The 17,243-nt window shown below is 29.4% G+C and overlaps 3 protein-coding genes and 1 pseudogene across 3 annotated transcripts; 1 reads left to right on the top strand and 3 right to left on the bottom strand.

The window, feature by feature from the left end:
* The first annotated feature begins 1,370 nt into the window (after positions 1-1,370).
* On the top strand, positions 1,371-6,430 carry LOC138933566 (odorant receptor 10-like). Its single transcript, XM_070296384.1, has 9 exons — positions 1,371-1,452; positions 1,559-1,791; positions 2,774-2,828; positions 3,104-3,569; positions 4,106-4,171; positions 5,161-5,194; positions 5,411-5,530; positions 5,937-6,092; positions 6,303-6,430. The coding sequence occupies exons 1-9, from the start codon at positions 1,371-1,373 to the stop codon at positions 6,354-6,356; spliced, it is 1,266 nt and encodes a 421-aa protein (XP_070152485.1). The 3' UTR covers positions 6,357-6,430.
* Positions 6,431-6,591: 161 nt separating this feature from the next.
* Mrpl52 (mitochondrial ribosomal protein L52) lies at positions 6,592-7,992 on the bottom strand. Its single transcript, XM_070295891.1, has 4 exons — positions 7,608-7,992; positions 7,334-7,403; positions 6,916-7,048; positions 6,592-6,844 (listed from the first exon to the last, which is right to left on the bottom strand). Exons 1-4 carry the CDS (start codon positions 7,663-7,665, stop codon positions 6,683-6,685), a joined length of 423 nt encoding a protein of 140 aa, XP_070151992.1. The 5' UTR covers positions 7,666-7,992; the 3' UTR covers positions 6,592-6,682.
* A 1,957-nt stretch (positions 7,993-9,949) lies between these two features.
* Nle (notchless protein homolog 1) lies at positions 9,950-12,436 on the bottom strand. Its single transcript, XM_070295588.1, has 7 exons — positions 12,144-12,436; positions 11,666-12,038; positions 11,346-11,585; positions 11,019-11,272; positions 10,724-10,952; positions 10,440-10,661; positions 9,950-10,352 (listed from the first exon to the last, which is right to left on the bottom strand). Exons 2-7 carry the CDS (start codon positions 12,012-12,014, stop codon positions 10,213-10,215), a joined length of 1,434 nt encoding a protein of 477 aa, XP_070151689.1. The 5' UTR covers positions 12,015-12,038; positions 12,144-12,436; the 3' UTR covers positions 9,950-10,212.
* A 3,351-nt stretch (positions 12,437-15,787) lies between these two features.
* Positions 15,788-16,518, bottom strand: LOC138933075 (uncharacterized; annotated as a pseudogene).
* Between the last annotated feature and the right edge of the window lie 725 nt (positions 16,519-17,243).

Here is a 17,243-nt window from a genome sequence, read left to right as displayed (position 1 = left end):
TTAAAATGTCAATGCCAACCATCAAAGAAACAGTGCAATACAAAACGATGTGCCTGTTTTAAGTCTAAACATTTGTGTAATAGTAAATGTCATTCAAGTAATCCTTACCAAAATAAGTAATACAGTTGTTTTATTTTTTTTGATAGGTAATTTACTTTGTTTAAATAAGCAAGCATTGCACGTCATTGACGATGAAAACTAAGAAAAGACATATGTTACATTTGACTGTCATTATTTTTTTTTTTTTTTGTTTTTTTGTTACCAGTTTACCTACTATGACGTGCATAGTTTGCTTATCTAAACGAGGTATACATAATTTTATGTTTGTTTTAATCTAAATATGATTAATGAATGTTTATTTAGTTTTAAATTTTTTTAAATTGTGATACGTTTATTTTTATTCATATCTCTGATAAGTTGCTTACTACTGTTATCTATTATGTTATATAGGTTTTTAGTATGTTTAATAATGTACTACTTTGATAATTTATTTGTGTATTTTTTACTTCTGCAAACAATAAATACACCAATACATAGTCTTGTTTTAAAATACATAATAAGTATTATATAAAAAAATAAAAAACTTATGATACAATTAATAACAAATACAAATTTAAAAAGCAAGCGACAATTCATAATAAATGTTTTATTGCAAAAATTTTCCCTTTATGGTTTTTAAAATTAAGTTTTTTTTTGTTTCATCAATTAGTTGATTAGAAAGAATAATGTGCTTGAAAAATAAAAAATTTTGACACTTCTTAAAATATCTATGTTCAAGAACAATGAATATTTTATTAGCGACTGGATTGATTAGAGGCTCGTATATCATTTTGTTCTCATAAGCTCACATTGATAATATAACAATTCTATAGCGTGTGCCAAAAAAAAAAAACAAATAATTGTTTAAAAAAATACATTGTAAATAATTTTCTTAAAAACAATTTTTTTTTATACTAATTGATTTGTCTCATTATTCTGTACATAGAAGTATTACGGTAAAATTATCGAAAACTGAATATTTTACGAAGTATTTTATTTTTTATATCAAAATATGTCAGATTAAAATATAAAATAACTCAAAAAGTACTTAATGAAAAAATACTTTATTATAGTGTTTTGGAAAGTTCTCGATGTCAGCTACAAGAATACTAAATAAAAAATGGAGGTTTCCATTTAAGATTTTAAAGTTGACCTTCACATGACCTTCAAATGATTTTCGAAGGTCAAATCATTGTCACCATCTTATGGCCCCCTTGAAGCCACACAACTTTTGTTTGAAACATTTTTCGATTTAACGCAGTGTTTCTGAGATATTTGAGTGGGTCCTTTAAAATGGGACACCCTGTATGTATTATATATATATATGGTATATGGTATATAGTGTCCTTTATAACCACTTGAAGTTTATTAGTCTAATTTTGGGACACCCAGTATACTTTGTCAATATTATATGTAGTTAACATTTAACTTTAATAATTAAAATGTTTATATCGAGAAATGTTGATATTTAAATAAAAAATATTATTACATCAAGATTTCATTAACCGATCATAAATAGATATAGAATGGACAATCGGTCTGAATCGCTGCATGTTGAGAATCGTCGGTCTTTGGCCGCAAGACAGCAATTCACGTGAAACGTTATTACCAAAACTTCGGTTGCTATTTAATGTCATCACGTTGATTTTCGTACTGACAATACCGGCTGTAATGTCACTGATAAGGGTATGGGGTGACATGATATTGATGATAGATAATTTGCAATACACTCTACCTTTGTTGATTACCCCAGTAAGCAATTTGATAACAAATTGTTGCCAAATTGGCATCAAATTCGCTCAAAACTTGGTAACAAATCCAGTGCCATCTGTGTCCGCATTAAGCTTGTGTTTTGGTGACAAAGCTTGTTGACATAACCTGACAGCAAATTGACGGCAAAAACCGAGCAAAGCTTGACATGATTTGACGTCAAATTGATGGCAAAAATCGAGCAAGATCTGCGCAAGACAATCTGATAGCAGATTGTCAGCAAAAACCGAACAAATTCTGCAGCTTTTGGCCATTCATATAAAAATATATATTTAAATAGATTTAAAGCCTTAACCCTAAGTAATAAAATGATGATAAGTTTTGGTCATAAAATGACCATTAGATAATTAGACATTATATAAAATCATATATTAATATGTTAAAACATATAGGTAAATTCAAATAACTTAATTTATAAAATTAAAGATCTTTTTGGACAGAAATTGTTTGAATAAGTGAAAATCGAACAATTATCTGTCCGATTTGCAAAAAATCTATTCAATATCTGAATTTCCTGTATAAGAATTGTGTCAAAAATTGAACTGATAGAAATATATATATTATAATATTATTAGCATTTTGTAGGCTTTATATACACTCATGACAAGAATTTGAATACGGGTATAGATAGTGAATAACGCGCCGCATAACGATAAGCGACTGAACTATTTTATAATACTTTGTAATAAGCTGCAGATTTTGTTCGATTTTTGCTGCCAATTTGCCATCAGATTGCGCACTCTAGATCCTGCTCAGTTTTTGCCGACAATCTGATGTCAGTCATGTCAGCAAGCTTTGCTCGGTTTCTGCCGCCAATTTGCTATGTAGTTATGTTAGCAAGCTTTGCTTGATTCTTGCCGGCAATCTGCCAGCTTAATCGGTAATAACAACTCTTGTACCAAATTTGTAGCCTTTTTGCTGACAATAATTTGTAGCAAGCACTTGGCAATATCTGTTAGAACAGACCTGGCTGACTGGGACGGTATTGAAAGTCTCTATCATGTGGTGTAAAAAAAAAGGTACATATTATATTCGTACAAATTATACTTATCTAGAATTCTAATTTTTGTTTTTTACACTACTTTATTCAACTTGTATATACAAATGAATTCGCTGATTTCCGAAATTTCTTTTAGCAAATCTTAAAAAACAAAAACCACGATAATTATACATCACTAAAGTCAACTATTACAATCGAACATTAAAGATGCAATTACAAAATAAAATTGCAAGAGATAATAATTTTAAAAATCATCCAAATACCATATATTGATATATTGCTTTCTCTTTATAGCTTTATCGTCGCTAATCGACATGATCGTGAGGGACTGGATGAGAGTAAAGGTGAAAAAAGAGCGAAAAATCATGTTAAAACGTGCCAGAAACACTCGCGTGCTCGCCTTATGCGGAGGAGTGATGATACTTTTCACATTGCTGATTACGGTACCAGCTTTCTTCGGATTGACAGTCAGGCATGTGACAAATCTTACCGATCCTGGCAAGCCCTTGCTGATCCAAGCGTACTACTTGCATGATGTATCCAAAAGCCCGCAATTCGAGCTGACGTTTTTGGTACAAGCAATCGCGCTGACCTTATCCGGTCTCTCTTACACCGGAATCGACAATTTTCTCGGACTACTAATCTTACATATATGTGGCCAAATGGAGAATCTGCATCTGCGACTACTGAATTTAGGAAATAATCCGAATTTCAAAGCAGCTTTAAAGTTCAATGTCAAAGATCACATCCGCTTGATCAGGTTCTTATAATAGTCAGACATGAATTCTTTAAATATTATTGATGAATTAATATCCTAGTGGAAATAATCTTATAACAATTTACGTATTCCTGCGAAAAATTAAAATTTTTAACAAATCACAACTTTCTACAAATTTATAAAGATTGTAAAAATTCATGGTAAGTTGTAGATGTATGGAGTTGTAAAAAATATTTATAAATTATTACAAGTTTCTACAACTTTTTACGAACATGTTTATAAACGATGTAGTAAATTGTAGATTATTGTAAAAATGGCCCAAATCGCGTAGTTTACCGTAAAAATTAGAAAATAATCTAAAAAGTTTACTTCATAAAAAATTGTAATTTTTGCATAATTTTTGCGTGAAAAATTATATAATTATTATTATTAATTATTTACACCAGGATAGTAATTACTATAAACTCTGATTAAATGCTAATTATTATAGAAGCACACATGATATCTAAACAACTATATATATTTCATAAACAATAACACATTACTTATAAAATTTCATTCGTTTCTTGGTATCATAGATCTATCGAAGTCATCGATAACACATTCGATTTAATGCTGCTTGGTCTGTTATTCCTCTTTGGCATACCCCAGACAGCACAAGGATGTCCTTAGGACGTCCAAAGGACATCCAGGACATACATGTAGGATATCCTCAGGATATCCCATTGTAATCCTCAGATCTCCTCTGGATGTCCTGAGGAAGAGTAAATGATAGCCGTATATTAACCTCGGGAGAATCCAGGGAGATCCTGTGGAACATCCTAAGGATTTTTATAGGATATGTTAGGGATATTTTTCGTATGTTTCAAGGAGCAAATTTTAAAATTTAAATATAAATTAAAATTATGTTTTGTTATTTACTGCCAATATTAAAAAGCTAATATTAAAAATAGTTCACCGTTCTTTAATATTTTAGGTTTAGCTCCCGGGTTTGAGTTGTGTAATATTTTCTAAACAATCCAATATCTGAATTCCCTATGTTGGGATTGCATCAGAAATTGAACTGATAGAAAATAATTACATTTGTAATTTCCTGTCAGTTGCTCTTTGCAAGCTTTATATAATTCTCATGACCAAATCTCAAATACGAGTTCGCGTATCGCATAGTGGTAAACAAACGAACTAGCGGTTAAATACTATTGTTTGTAAAGTTTTTGGAATGTTGCAAACAGTAACATTTCTCATGAAATATTAAATAAATAATAATTGTGAATATATGAAAATGTGCGCATCAAATTCAATTATTAATATTAAACGAAATTAACGTTAGCAATTAATTGCACATGTATATGTCCTCTGGAAATCCAAAAGACATCCAATATAATAGACAGGGCAGATATATCCTACAGACATCCAGGGGTTATCCAGTGGACATTTATAGGACATTAATACTTATTATAATACTTAAGATTTCTAAATTATTTAAAATAGCCGACACAACTAAAAATAATTATGTATGCATATTAAACTTTTATAAATATATTTATAATAATATCTTAAAACATCCTACAAATGTCCTGAACCGTCCTGGACATATTCAGGATGATCCTGAGGATGTTTTGTGCTGTCTGGGACTGTTTTGCCTTCACGGATTTTTAATAATTAACGTAAGTAAATATAATAAAATAGCATGATTTTACGCTGACAATGAGGCGAATATCAATAATGTGTGAAACTTTTTATTTATCAAATACATTTATTAAATTAGCATCGTTCCATAAGCAGTTAGCAATTCACCAGCAATTTTCATACAATATGATTTTTGAATATAAAACTATAAATTTTTTAATGTAATACAGATTCAATTTATAATAATAATATAGGTTGTTAATCAGGGAGGTCACTTGTCATTTATGCAATTGACTTCGTATATCTTAGCTAGTGTATGTGTTTTAATGCACATGTGTCTTTACTGTGCGGTCGGCGAATTTCTCGTGACTCAAGTAAGTAACATAATAATGATTTTAATGATTATATAGAGAGAGTAATCATCTAATTTTTTATTATCTAGTTTTTTTATAACTTTTACCGCAAACGAAAATTATGAAGTAGTTATTGCGTTTTTGTGTGTGTAAGACTCTAAAATTTTAATAATCATATTCATGTGTGTATTATTCGAAGTAGCATAAACTACAATATCAATTTGATAATTTTTTATTTGTAGAAATGATAAAAGTTATTATTTCTATTACTATAAATGAATAAATTTAAATGTGTATGTAGATGTGTCTCTTTATAATCGTTTTATATATATAAAATTTCAATAATTGATCCAACTAAAGAAATGATTTTCTTTCCATTCGAATTAATTTGAAGGATCAATTATCATATAAAATAGTATTTTCTCAGTCTGAAAAGATACATCGTGCCACATATGAATATATATGGTATAATCTGGAAGCAAAGGCAGCAAGAAATTTAATGTTAATCATGCTCCGTGCAAAGAAACCGCTCCACATTACAGCGGGGAAAATTTTTCCGATGACGATGGTTACATTTTGCAATGCGAGTTATCTATATTGCATACAATATATACATATTCTCTTTTTACTTTAAATCACATCTTGAAATAATGGTCTTATCGATATCGTTAAACATATTATATAATTTTTAATTATACACATTTATTCCAAAATATTAGAATAAGTTTATCGTAGAGTTAGTAAATTTAAATTTCTCTTGTTTTTCTCTTTATTATTAAAAATGAAATTTCAGTTACTTAAAACATCAGCAGGCTATGTATCTGTGTTACTTACTAATCGAGATTAACAATAATAAAATTAGAACATAAATTAATATGTAGACACAATCAATAGTTTAGTATGACATTATAATGCAAAATTATACACTAAATTATTTGTATAAAAATGTTATAGTATATAGAAAAAGAAATATTTGTAAAAAATAAAAGAAATATTGTAAATATTATATAATATTAAAAATATTTGTAAAATATTAGAAATACAATATATTTTCTTTATGATTATGTTTTATTGATCCTTACATCAATTTTCGATCGTAAGAATAAAAAAATGAAAACTAAACATGATCATATACAATAAGTATATAATTTTTCATATACACACACATACACATTAATTTTTTATTTTATCCATCTGCTTCTTAAACAATAAATCTGCTTTGGGTTTCAATTTATTATCAAGAATTTGTTGTCTTTTTCGTTTTTCTTCTTCCTGCAATTTAGCATGCCTCTCAACAGCATAATCTATCTCTCCTACTAATTTGATAATTCTTGCCTAAAAACAATAAAACATATACAATAAGAATTAATGAAAAATTAATAAAAATCTCAATTTGCTTCACATACCGCATAATTACGTTGTCTATCTAAGCGTGCTTTTTGTCTTATTCCAAGAGGTGTAGGTTTTCCATCTTTAAATGTATAATCTGGTAAATTAGTCAATGGGCTAAAAGCATTTGGATTGACTGTTAATCCACGTCTAAAAATAGAAATAAATATAAAATAATATTAGTATTAGTGTCATAAAAGTAATACTGAATTAATAGAATAATTAAAAATATCTGATAAATCTAAGATATACTACACATAAGTTAATATTTAAAAAACTTATTTTTTATTTATTAATACTTTTTAAACTGGACATTTTATATAAATATAAATTTGGAAACAATTATTTTATATTGGATGTTACAGACAAAACAATACATATTATACAACGTTCTATATGCTTAAGCTAGTATAAACAATTTCGGAAAATTCATACTTTTCTCTCCATCTCTGGTTCAAATATCGTGCGCAAGATTGATGAAATCCATTAATCACAATATTATAATCTGCAACAACAAAATAATATAAGTATAATAACGATGAGATATATCTTCATAAATTGATATAAATAATTATACTATAAGAAATTTATTCTCACAAAAGCCAAAATTGGCGAAGAATAAGTATATACAAGAGTAATTGAATGAACGAAAGAATTATAACATCATCATTGTGTTTGAATAAGTTTTTTCTCTTATAATAATACTAACTTAAATATCGCTCTACGCGAAGTATGGCTCCAACAGTAATCATATTCGATAATAACATTGTATTAATTCGATGATAACATTTATCAATTTACTACTTTTCATTTAGGTTATATGTCAAGCACGGACTTTGTTATACAATAGATGGTGTGTCTATTGTAGTGGTGTACACAAGCTCTGTAAAATTAGCCGGATTACTTTAACTTTTTAATAATTAAAATTATCTAATCGTTTGGTTGTCGATTGGTAGCCTAATTCAAACGTTTGGTGGTCAGTCGCTTTTTTTTTAATTAAATAATTAAAATATTGGTGTTAAGTTAGCCGGATATTTTTAATTTTTAGTCTAATTGATTAAATTAGGACTTATTCAATGCAAAATCGTTAGGTGGTCACAAATCCTTTATTTACAACGTTTGGTGGTCTATAATTTATCCAAAAAGTAAAAAAAACATATGCGGTTAGGTAGTGGGGATGGCTAACTGGAAGCTGTAAAGTTAGCCAAATAAATATATTATTTACCAACCAATTTTGTTCAAATTGGTCTTAATTGAAAGACAATCGTTCGGTGGTGATTGGTAGTTTAATTACAATGTTTGGTACTTAATTATTAGGCTACTATGATTATAAAATCATGTGCGCTGATCCTGCGCTTGCGCGTGCCTTTGTCGTGCAATGGCTCTCGAAGCCAGCGCGATGACGCGCGCGCGATATCCAATGAGAGCTCTGCTTTTTGGAAAAAATAAAGTTCTCATTGGATATCGCGCTGGCTGCGAGAGCCATTACATGACAAAGGTACGCGCAGGCGCAGGATCAGCGCATATGGTTTTATAATCGTAGTAGCCTAATAATTAATTACCAAACATTGTAATTAAACTACCAATCACCACCAAACGATTGTCTTTCAATTAAGACCAATTTGAATAAAATTGGTTGGTAAATAATATATTTATTTGGCTAACTTTACAGCTTCCAGTTAGCCATCCCCACTACCTAACCGCAAATGTTTTTTTTTCTTTTTGGATAAATTATGGACCACCAAACGTTGTAAATAAAGGATTTGTGACTACCTAATGATTCTGCATCGAATAAGTCCTGATTTAATCGATTAGACTAAAAATTAAAAATATCCGGCTAACTTTACACCAATATTTTAATTATTTAATAAAAAAAAACGATAGACCATCAAACGTTTGAATTAGGCTACTAATCATCACCAAACGATTAGATAATTTTAATTATTAAAAAGTTAAAGTGATCCGGCTAACTTTATGGAGCTGTACAACGAGTACAATGAACTGGTCGCACTGAATTTTGTTGCACTGCAATAGAAAACAGATTTGAGTCATATAGCACCGCAATAAAGAACGCTCCAGTGCCGCTAGTGTACATTAGTGCAGAAAGTTCAGCAATAAAAAACAAATCTTGGTTTCGTCAAAATCCTACGAGTGAGAGAGAAATATAGGCTATTTCACTTTTTCATTCACACGAATATCTGGTACGCGTTTGTTTATATAATATGTATGTGTCTTTCAATTCATATCAGTGTAAAATGACACGTGTGTGTGTTAAAATTTCATAAAAATGGGTGGATGCTTAGCAGAATTTCGCAACAATTCACCATCGAAAGGTTATACATATAATGAAAATATTTCCCAGAAATCCTCAACGATGATCTCATTGGACCTCATGGGTCAAAAATGTTGGCCGTAAAAATTGGACACCTACAAAGAATTCGTATCTTTGTGAGGTCAAGTAACATGTTTCTAATAAAATTAATCAAAAATGTATTATTAATTTAATTAAAAGTGATGTTATGAATCTTGTCTTTTATCTTTTATTTCTATTGAAGCTTATTGTGTCTTATACTACCTCTTTTATATCGCCTCTTTTTTATAAAATTAAGAGAAAACATTAAATATCAAAAATTGTTTAACATAAATTATTTAGATTAATATAAAAACTAGTTTTTAGTATTTCTATAATATTTATTATTTAATATTATTTACATTTGAAATAAATAGAGTAATTGAAATTTGAATGTGAGCGGGAGTTGACGAAAAATACCGGACCAATCAAAAGTGGCCCTCTTATTAAAGGATCTTTACTTCCTCTTTTCTTCCAATAAAAAAAATGACTGTCACTTCTGCCGACCCTTAAGATAATATTTACATTTTTAAGATTAAATTATATTCTTAATCTTTACTTTAACTCAAAAACTAATTATCTATTTTATATTTTAAAAGGTTAAAAGCTGTACTTTTTGCACAATGTCAAATTCATGAATCTCGAAATGTATTACTCATTAAAATTTTCATGTTCAGTTCCTACTTAATTGGGCAGTCAAATATGCTATATAACTTCGCGATTCATTTTATTTATATAATGTTAAAATAATGTATATTTTAAAATATTGCAAGAAAGTTCACTTTTTTTAAATTATCAAGCAACGCGGTAGCGTCGCGACGCCAAGTACATAAAAATATATGTATATTGCTAATTTTCATGCTTAACAGTATTTTGAATTAATATAAAATAATAATCTTTGATTATTTTGGGAATGAAAAGAATACATTCCATGATTTTTTTATAAATTACTTTATATTAATTTTTAATTCTGCCACAGTCGCAATACTTTGTCTTTTCCACCTGAAGCGACTCGTAGACCGTCTGGTGACCAGTCTACAGCATAAATTTCATCCGCATGACCAGGTAGATCTTGGCTTAACTTCTTAGTTTTCATGCTCCAAACTATAAAAAAAAGATATAATATAGAATATTATTTTTAATTACAATGTTCTAATTGATAAATGTTTTTCTATATCTGACATTACATACCCTTTAAAGTTGAATCTGCACTGCCACTGACTAGCAGACGAGAATCAGCACTCCATGCCAATGAATAAACTGCCTGAACATGCCCTCTTAATGAGGCGATATACGTCCCGGTATTAGATTCCCACAATTTGATGGACTTGTCAAAAGACGCAGATGCAATTATGCGACCATTCGGCGCAAATTTAACATCGTTGATAAGTTGTTGGTGACCTGTCATTCTTGCTGAAAGAAAAATATTTTCTCTTTTTACAATATTGATTTGTGTATTTTGAGATACAACATACCAATAGGTTTTTTCTCTTTTTCTGGTGTCCACAAGAACAATGTGAAATCGTCAGATCCAGACACAAGCTTCTCTTCACCTACAGATTCGTATCGCATTCTTGCATATTCTAACAGATTTTTTGCACTTGAACCCAATTGCATAGGGCCTGTCCTAAGCACATAATCAACATTCAAAGCTAAAGTATTCACCCAATGAGCATGGCCTTCCAAAGTTCTACATAATGCACCCTGGAATCGATTTAATTGGTTATAATTGAACTTGGATATTATAGTTTTTATTATTGAGATACATACATCTTGTGCTCTCCATACTTTGACAGTTCTATCTTGAGAGGCGGAATAAATGAGACCACTACCACCCCATTTGACGCAAGTCACGCTTTTCGTATGACCAGATAAAATGTGACAGGTTTGTGCCCTCTTTGTATCCCAAATACGTATGTCATAATCTTTGGATGCACTCACTAAATGTAGGCATTCTGGATTCTTATGATAGGGCTCCCAGCATAAGGATGTCACCCATTTTTTGTGTCCTGTCATTGCTTTTCCTATACAACACAAAAAAAAATTTTTCTTTCAAAAATATGAAAAGTTTAACTAATTAAATTTATAAATATATACCCATTTGTTTGCCAGTATGAGGGTTCCATAAATAAATTGATCCATTTTTACATGCAGAAGCAAGCTTAGAACCACAGGGCGACCAAGAAATACACAAGACCCAATGTCTATGTCCTTCACATGTATAATATGGTGTTTGTGTATGGATATCCCAGAACCTTACTGTTGTATCACCAGAACCACTGGCTAGTTGCTTGCCATCTGGTGAAAAAGCAACAGATATAACGGCTTCTTTGTGTCCTATATAAAAGCAAAAAGTTTATAAAACGTTCTGATGTTTTTTTTCTAAATATCTTGATCTATATAAAATTATTATTAACCTTCTAAGGATCCAGTGCATCTCGTAACAGTTCTAACTTTGAACACCGCTTGTGGTTGATATACGATTTCCATAACATGTTCATTAATGTTAAAGTCTTTGCCTACAAATTTCTCCAATGTATCTGTAATCTCCACATTATTTACATAAAATGCCATAGGTAATGGCTCTTCTTGCTGCAGCAGAGCATTGCAAATATCTTGTAATTTATTTATGGTAACATTGACTGGCAATTCTAGCAGACCACCAGGTAGTACTTCACCAGTGTCTGATTTAAAACGAGAAGCAATCTTGACTTGAGTATCCGCTAGAATGGCATCGTTCTCGTCATCAAGTTTCCTTTTAGTCATCTTGGTAAAATCAATGTAAAGACACTAAAATTGTCGATTATCAGATATATATAGGTTACGTATTTATACATGATCACAAAATCTTTCATCGCGATATTTCGAAAATAAAATTGATCGTATGATACTTACGTTCGCGTTAATAAAATCTTTTGTAATCAGAGAATTATTTCTTGCTATTTTATATATAAATTTATTTAATATATAAGATCATATTAAAAGCACGTGTTCTTTTTTCCATTTCACAACTGTCACTCAAATTATCTGATTATTACGTTATTGCGCAAGTCTGATAAAATGATAGAGGAAGATACTAACAGAGAGAAGCCTGAGAGGGGCCACGCCGGCGTTTTTCTTACGACGCTTTAACTAGCCGGTATAGTGGCACTAACTGGATCCATTTTATGGCCGAGCGGAACTACATGGCCAGATCCACTTTCAGTGCCACGGTAAAACGACCGGGTAGTTCATGTCTCTGCTAGATCCATAATTGTGGATCTCAAAAGCAATGGTGTACTGATATACATATTTCATATTAGTGGCATTGCATGTGATCTTTTTTCAATTTACTATTTTTATTTTCAGTGTAGTACATATTAAGGACATCGATATATGTAATATATTATTGAAATATTGTTATAGAAATTATTAAAATGATTTTTTATATATGTATATACACATGTATATACATATATAAACATAAAAAATCATATTAATAATTTCTTTTGAGATCCACAATTATGGATTTAGCAGAGACACGAACCCGGTCGTTATATATATATAATTTTTTTTTTTTTTTTTTCGAGAGGAGGGAAAATGCCTTATGCATACCTCGCCGGCCGATCCGACGGATTATGTGGGACTCGCACCCACTAAAAACCCTCCCTGTTATAATATTTCACACTCATGATCAAGCACAACATTTCAGAAATCACGTTTCGCGTTAGTGACACACACACATACTCTATATATATATATGAAATTTTTATAATAGAACTGATTATTGTTATCCATCAATTATTTTGAGGGCATGTCTTCGAAACGAAAATATGACTTCCTCAAAATAAAAGTTGGAAAATAATATTTTTTAATTTTTTATATCCTTTACCACTTATTTTAAGAGCATGTATGACAAAAAAATTCTTAAAATAAATGTCATTTGAATATTATTAATATATTACTTTAGAATGAAAAAGTAATCTTTAAAATATATATATAAATCTATATAACAAAAATCTTGCGCATTAGCTTTATTTTTAAGGAATTATAATTGAAATGTTAAATAAATTGTTACAATAGAATTAAATATTTTTTAGAAAAAGTTTCCTTTCATAAAATTATGTTTTTATGTGGAACGTATATTAAATAAATTGATAACTTTTTATTGATTGATATACGTATATGTATATGTACATTTATATTGGCACTAATGAGCATGATGCAAAGATCGCAATCACAGCTGAAATTATTACATAAATCTCAAACTAGTAGATCTTATCACAAAGAAATCTATATATAATGTAGATTTCCAGGGTTGGGAAGTAACGCGTTACTTGTAACGCCGTTACCGTTACAGTTACTTTTTTTCGGTAACTGTAACGGTAATGGCGTTACAAATTTTATTTGTAACGGAAAAAGTAACTTCGTTACATTTTTCGGTAACGAGTAACGAATTTAACAGTTACTTTTATCGTTACTTTTTTCAAATTTTTTGATTTATTTAAGATATTATTCTTGCTATTGTGTGTGATAAAATTTTTATCTTAACCGTAAAGCCGTAAGCAAATCGACCAATTAGCATTCTTATTATGTTGTAAAAATGCTTGAATGTGATTGATCAACTTATGGCTCTTGCAGACCAGTGCGATGACGCGACGCACTATATCCAATGAGAGCTTTATCTTTTCGGAAAAGCAGAGCTCTCATTTACTACCAGTTCTAAGTACCTTGCAACGAAAATTAGAAAATCTCAATAAATCTGACCTTATAGATTGCCATTCATTAGTTGAAGCTATTCAGCAAGGTTTAAATAAAAAGTAACTTATTAATTTGATTAATACATATGTTATTTAATTTTAAATAAGGATTTAATTGAAAAATATTATTTTATTTTAAACTATTGATTCAAAAGTATTAATTTCAATAAAACAAACAATGTCGCTTAATTTACTATATTCGATTTTAGATTTCTTACAATATTTGAAACAAAAGAATTAATAATAGCAGCATGTTTACATCCAAAATTTAAGTTAAACTGGTTAACCGGAGAAAAAAGAAAACGTGCTGAAAATTACTTGGAGGATTTATTGGGAATCCGATCAACTGAAAATTCTCCAAAAGCTGGAAAATCTGACGATCACGATGATTTTTTCATTTTTGAGCAAAAAACGGTACAAAATGAATCTGAACAAGAAGAATTGCAACGGTTTTTAAAATCAAATAATTGTAATATAGAAATGTTAAACGACTATCCAAAACTTAAAAAACTTTTTATTAAATATAATACAGCTCTACCAAGCAGTGCATCTGTAGAAAGAATGTTTAGCATCGGTGGCTCTGTATTAACACCACAAAGAGGGCATTTAAATGATGATACTATGGAGCAACAAATTTTATTAAAAATTAATAAAGAATTTCGATAAAATTTAATCATTTATTTTGTAATAAACCTTGAATGAAATCTTGCTTACAATTTTTTAAAAGTTTTTCTTATGCAAAATAATTTATTAGTTTGTATTGTAAAAAAGTAACGGAAATTGTAACGACTCGTTACTTTTTAGTAACTGTAACGGTAACGAGTTACTTTTTAAAATTGGTAACGAGTAACGGTAACGAGTTACTTTTTAGAAAAAATAACGGTAACGGTAACGAGTTACTTTTATAAAGTAACTTTCCCAACCCTGTAGATTTCTTATAAATAACTGAAAAAATCAGTTATATTTCTTGACGTCTCTTTTCCCTATTATTTGTATATTGAGACGTTTTATTATTATTTTTAGTGATTTATCAAAATCACTTGTATTTTATATTTGACGGTATTCTTTTGTACCTTGGCCTGTAATTGTAAAATACCGTGTGTACATATACATGTATATGATAAATTTTATATGTCTCTTATGTATTTTAAATTTCATTATCATTATATGCATCTCATATTATATCATTCGTAACAAGAAAATGCATGATTTTACAATTTCTCAACATGATCGTATTAGAACCACTTCTTTATTTATTTTGTGATGAGATCTACTAGTTTATGATTTATGTAATTATTTCAACTGTGATTGCGATCTTTTAAGAAATTAAAAAATTCATGCTTTTTTTCTCATTACTAAATTAATACTAAAGTAATACTGATTGTAAAGTAAAACATGATTTGCAGGCATTTTTCATAATGAATTCAGTATCATGATACATAATAGCACAGTAAACATTTTTTATACACATATAATGACAAAACTGCAAGATGCATAAAATAATAAAGAAAAAAACATATATATACACATATATATTTTTAAATGTATCAATTTTTTTATATGATATTTATCGCGCATATATTATTATATATACGTTATGTTATTAACTTTTTTCTTTTTCTGACTTTTACTTATCTTTTTGAATATCGTAATCATTCTCTAGGGAGAAATTACATGATCAATACTCAAATTTTTTATTGAAATTATTATAATATATATATATTACTATTTATTTTTTTTATTTTATTTCTTGCTCCATATCATGTTTTTTTCTTTTATCTATCTTTATTGATATACTTTTCACTTGTTTAACATTTTTTTAACTTTTTTACAGGAAGGTATATTAGCTGTTTTTGCAGCACGATTATTATATCTTGTACGGGAATATAATTTTATGGTAATCATATATTTTAACGTTTGTATCCGGTGATCATAACACTTTTCATTTTTATCTAGCCATTGTGAATGTGTTTTATATATACATTCAGTCACAATTTTATTAAGAATCTGTTTAGATGCCCAGTGATATTGCCATGTACGATTGAATGCTATCAACTGTGTTTTAGTAATATTTATAAATGAAGTTGTTGGGCGCACTAATTTTGTCACTGTTGGAGCATCTTCATCTTCATTTGGATATTCGCGAAATTCTATATATTTTTTGCGATTTATCCATTGGAGTTTTCATCATATCGTTGCGACAGTGTTCACAATTGCTTTTTGCAATACTTCGTCGCGCCACAAATCCAGCGAAAAATGCGATAGCATTTTCATCATAATTGCTGTCAAATGGATTTATATTTTCAATCTCCTCTATATCACATTCTTTAAGAAAAATATTAATATCTTCAGTAAGCAATTCGCTTTTGGGTTCGTCATATTCTATAGCAGTATTGCTCATAATATTTTCTATTCTTTTAACGAGTCGACTTGGTTGATTTATAAGAGTTTCAATTTCTGGGCATTGAATGTTTCCTTTATCACTGGTTTGAATGTATCCTGTGTATATGTCTTATAGACAATCGGATCATTCTTGCGGTTGGATTGGGATTAAATCCTCTACGTTGTCTCAATTTGGAAAATAAATATTCTACTGAATCTTGATTACATAATCTTGTCGCAAGTTCAAATCCTTCATATTGACTTGAAAGTTTTTTAAAAGTTTCAAGAATAGCTCTTACTGTTATGATAAAGCCTCTAAAACAAGGAATTTGACTTATGCTTTCTGCTGATTTAGACCATCTTGAACACCATTTGATAAAATCTGTTAATAGATTTTCAATATCTGGATTTTTGAAGGATAATGGTCGTTTGCCACCAAATGAAATCTTTGGACTGTAACTGTTGCACGCATCAATAACATTATTTAAGCGCTCTGCAAAATCAACTGTTGCTTGCCACGTATTTGTATTTAATTCTTTTTCGTGGCCGGCTGTTTTTATTGCGGCTGCATAAGTATGGCTGAATATCTGGAATGCTCTTTTCACATTCATTGATTTAAAAGTATTTGGACGAATGTGTGCTTCTGTTATATGAGATAATAAATTCGAACCTCCTTTTATGGCATTATCAATAGACCATGTCATTTCGAAATCCGAATATGACACGATAATTTCTCTATCGTAGTAAATATTTCCATGTGTTCTAAGGAAACTTGCTAATTTTTTAACTAAATGCGGGAAATCAAACGATGTATTATATTTTTTCCATTATATACAAAGTATGGATTTTCTGGGTTAATACCAAGTTGAGTATA

The sequence above is a fragment of the Polyergus mexicanus genome, unplaced genomic scaffold (assembly GCF_030449975.1).
Source record: "Polyergus mexicanus isolate NDT 795.1 unplaced genomic scaffold, iyPolMexi1.0 SCAF_5, whole genome shotgun sequence".
In the NCBI taxonomy this organism is placed as follows: domain Eukaryota; kingdom Metazoa; phylum Arthropoda; class Insecta; order Hymenoptera; family Formicidae; genus Polyergus; species Polyergus mexicanus.
This window is presented reverse-complemented; position numbering and strand designations above follow the sequence as displayed.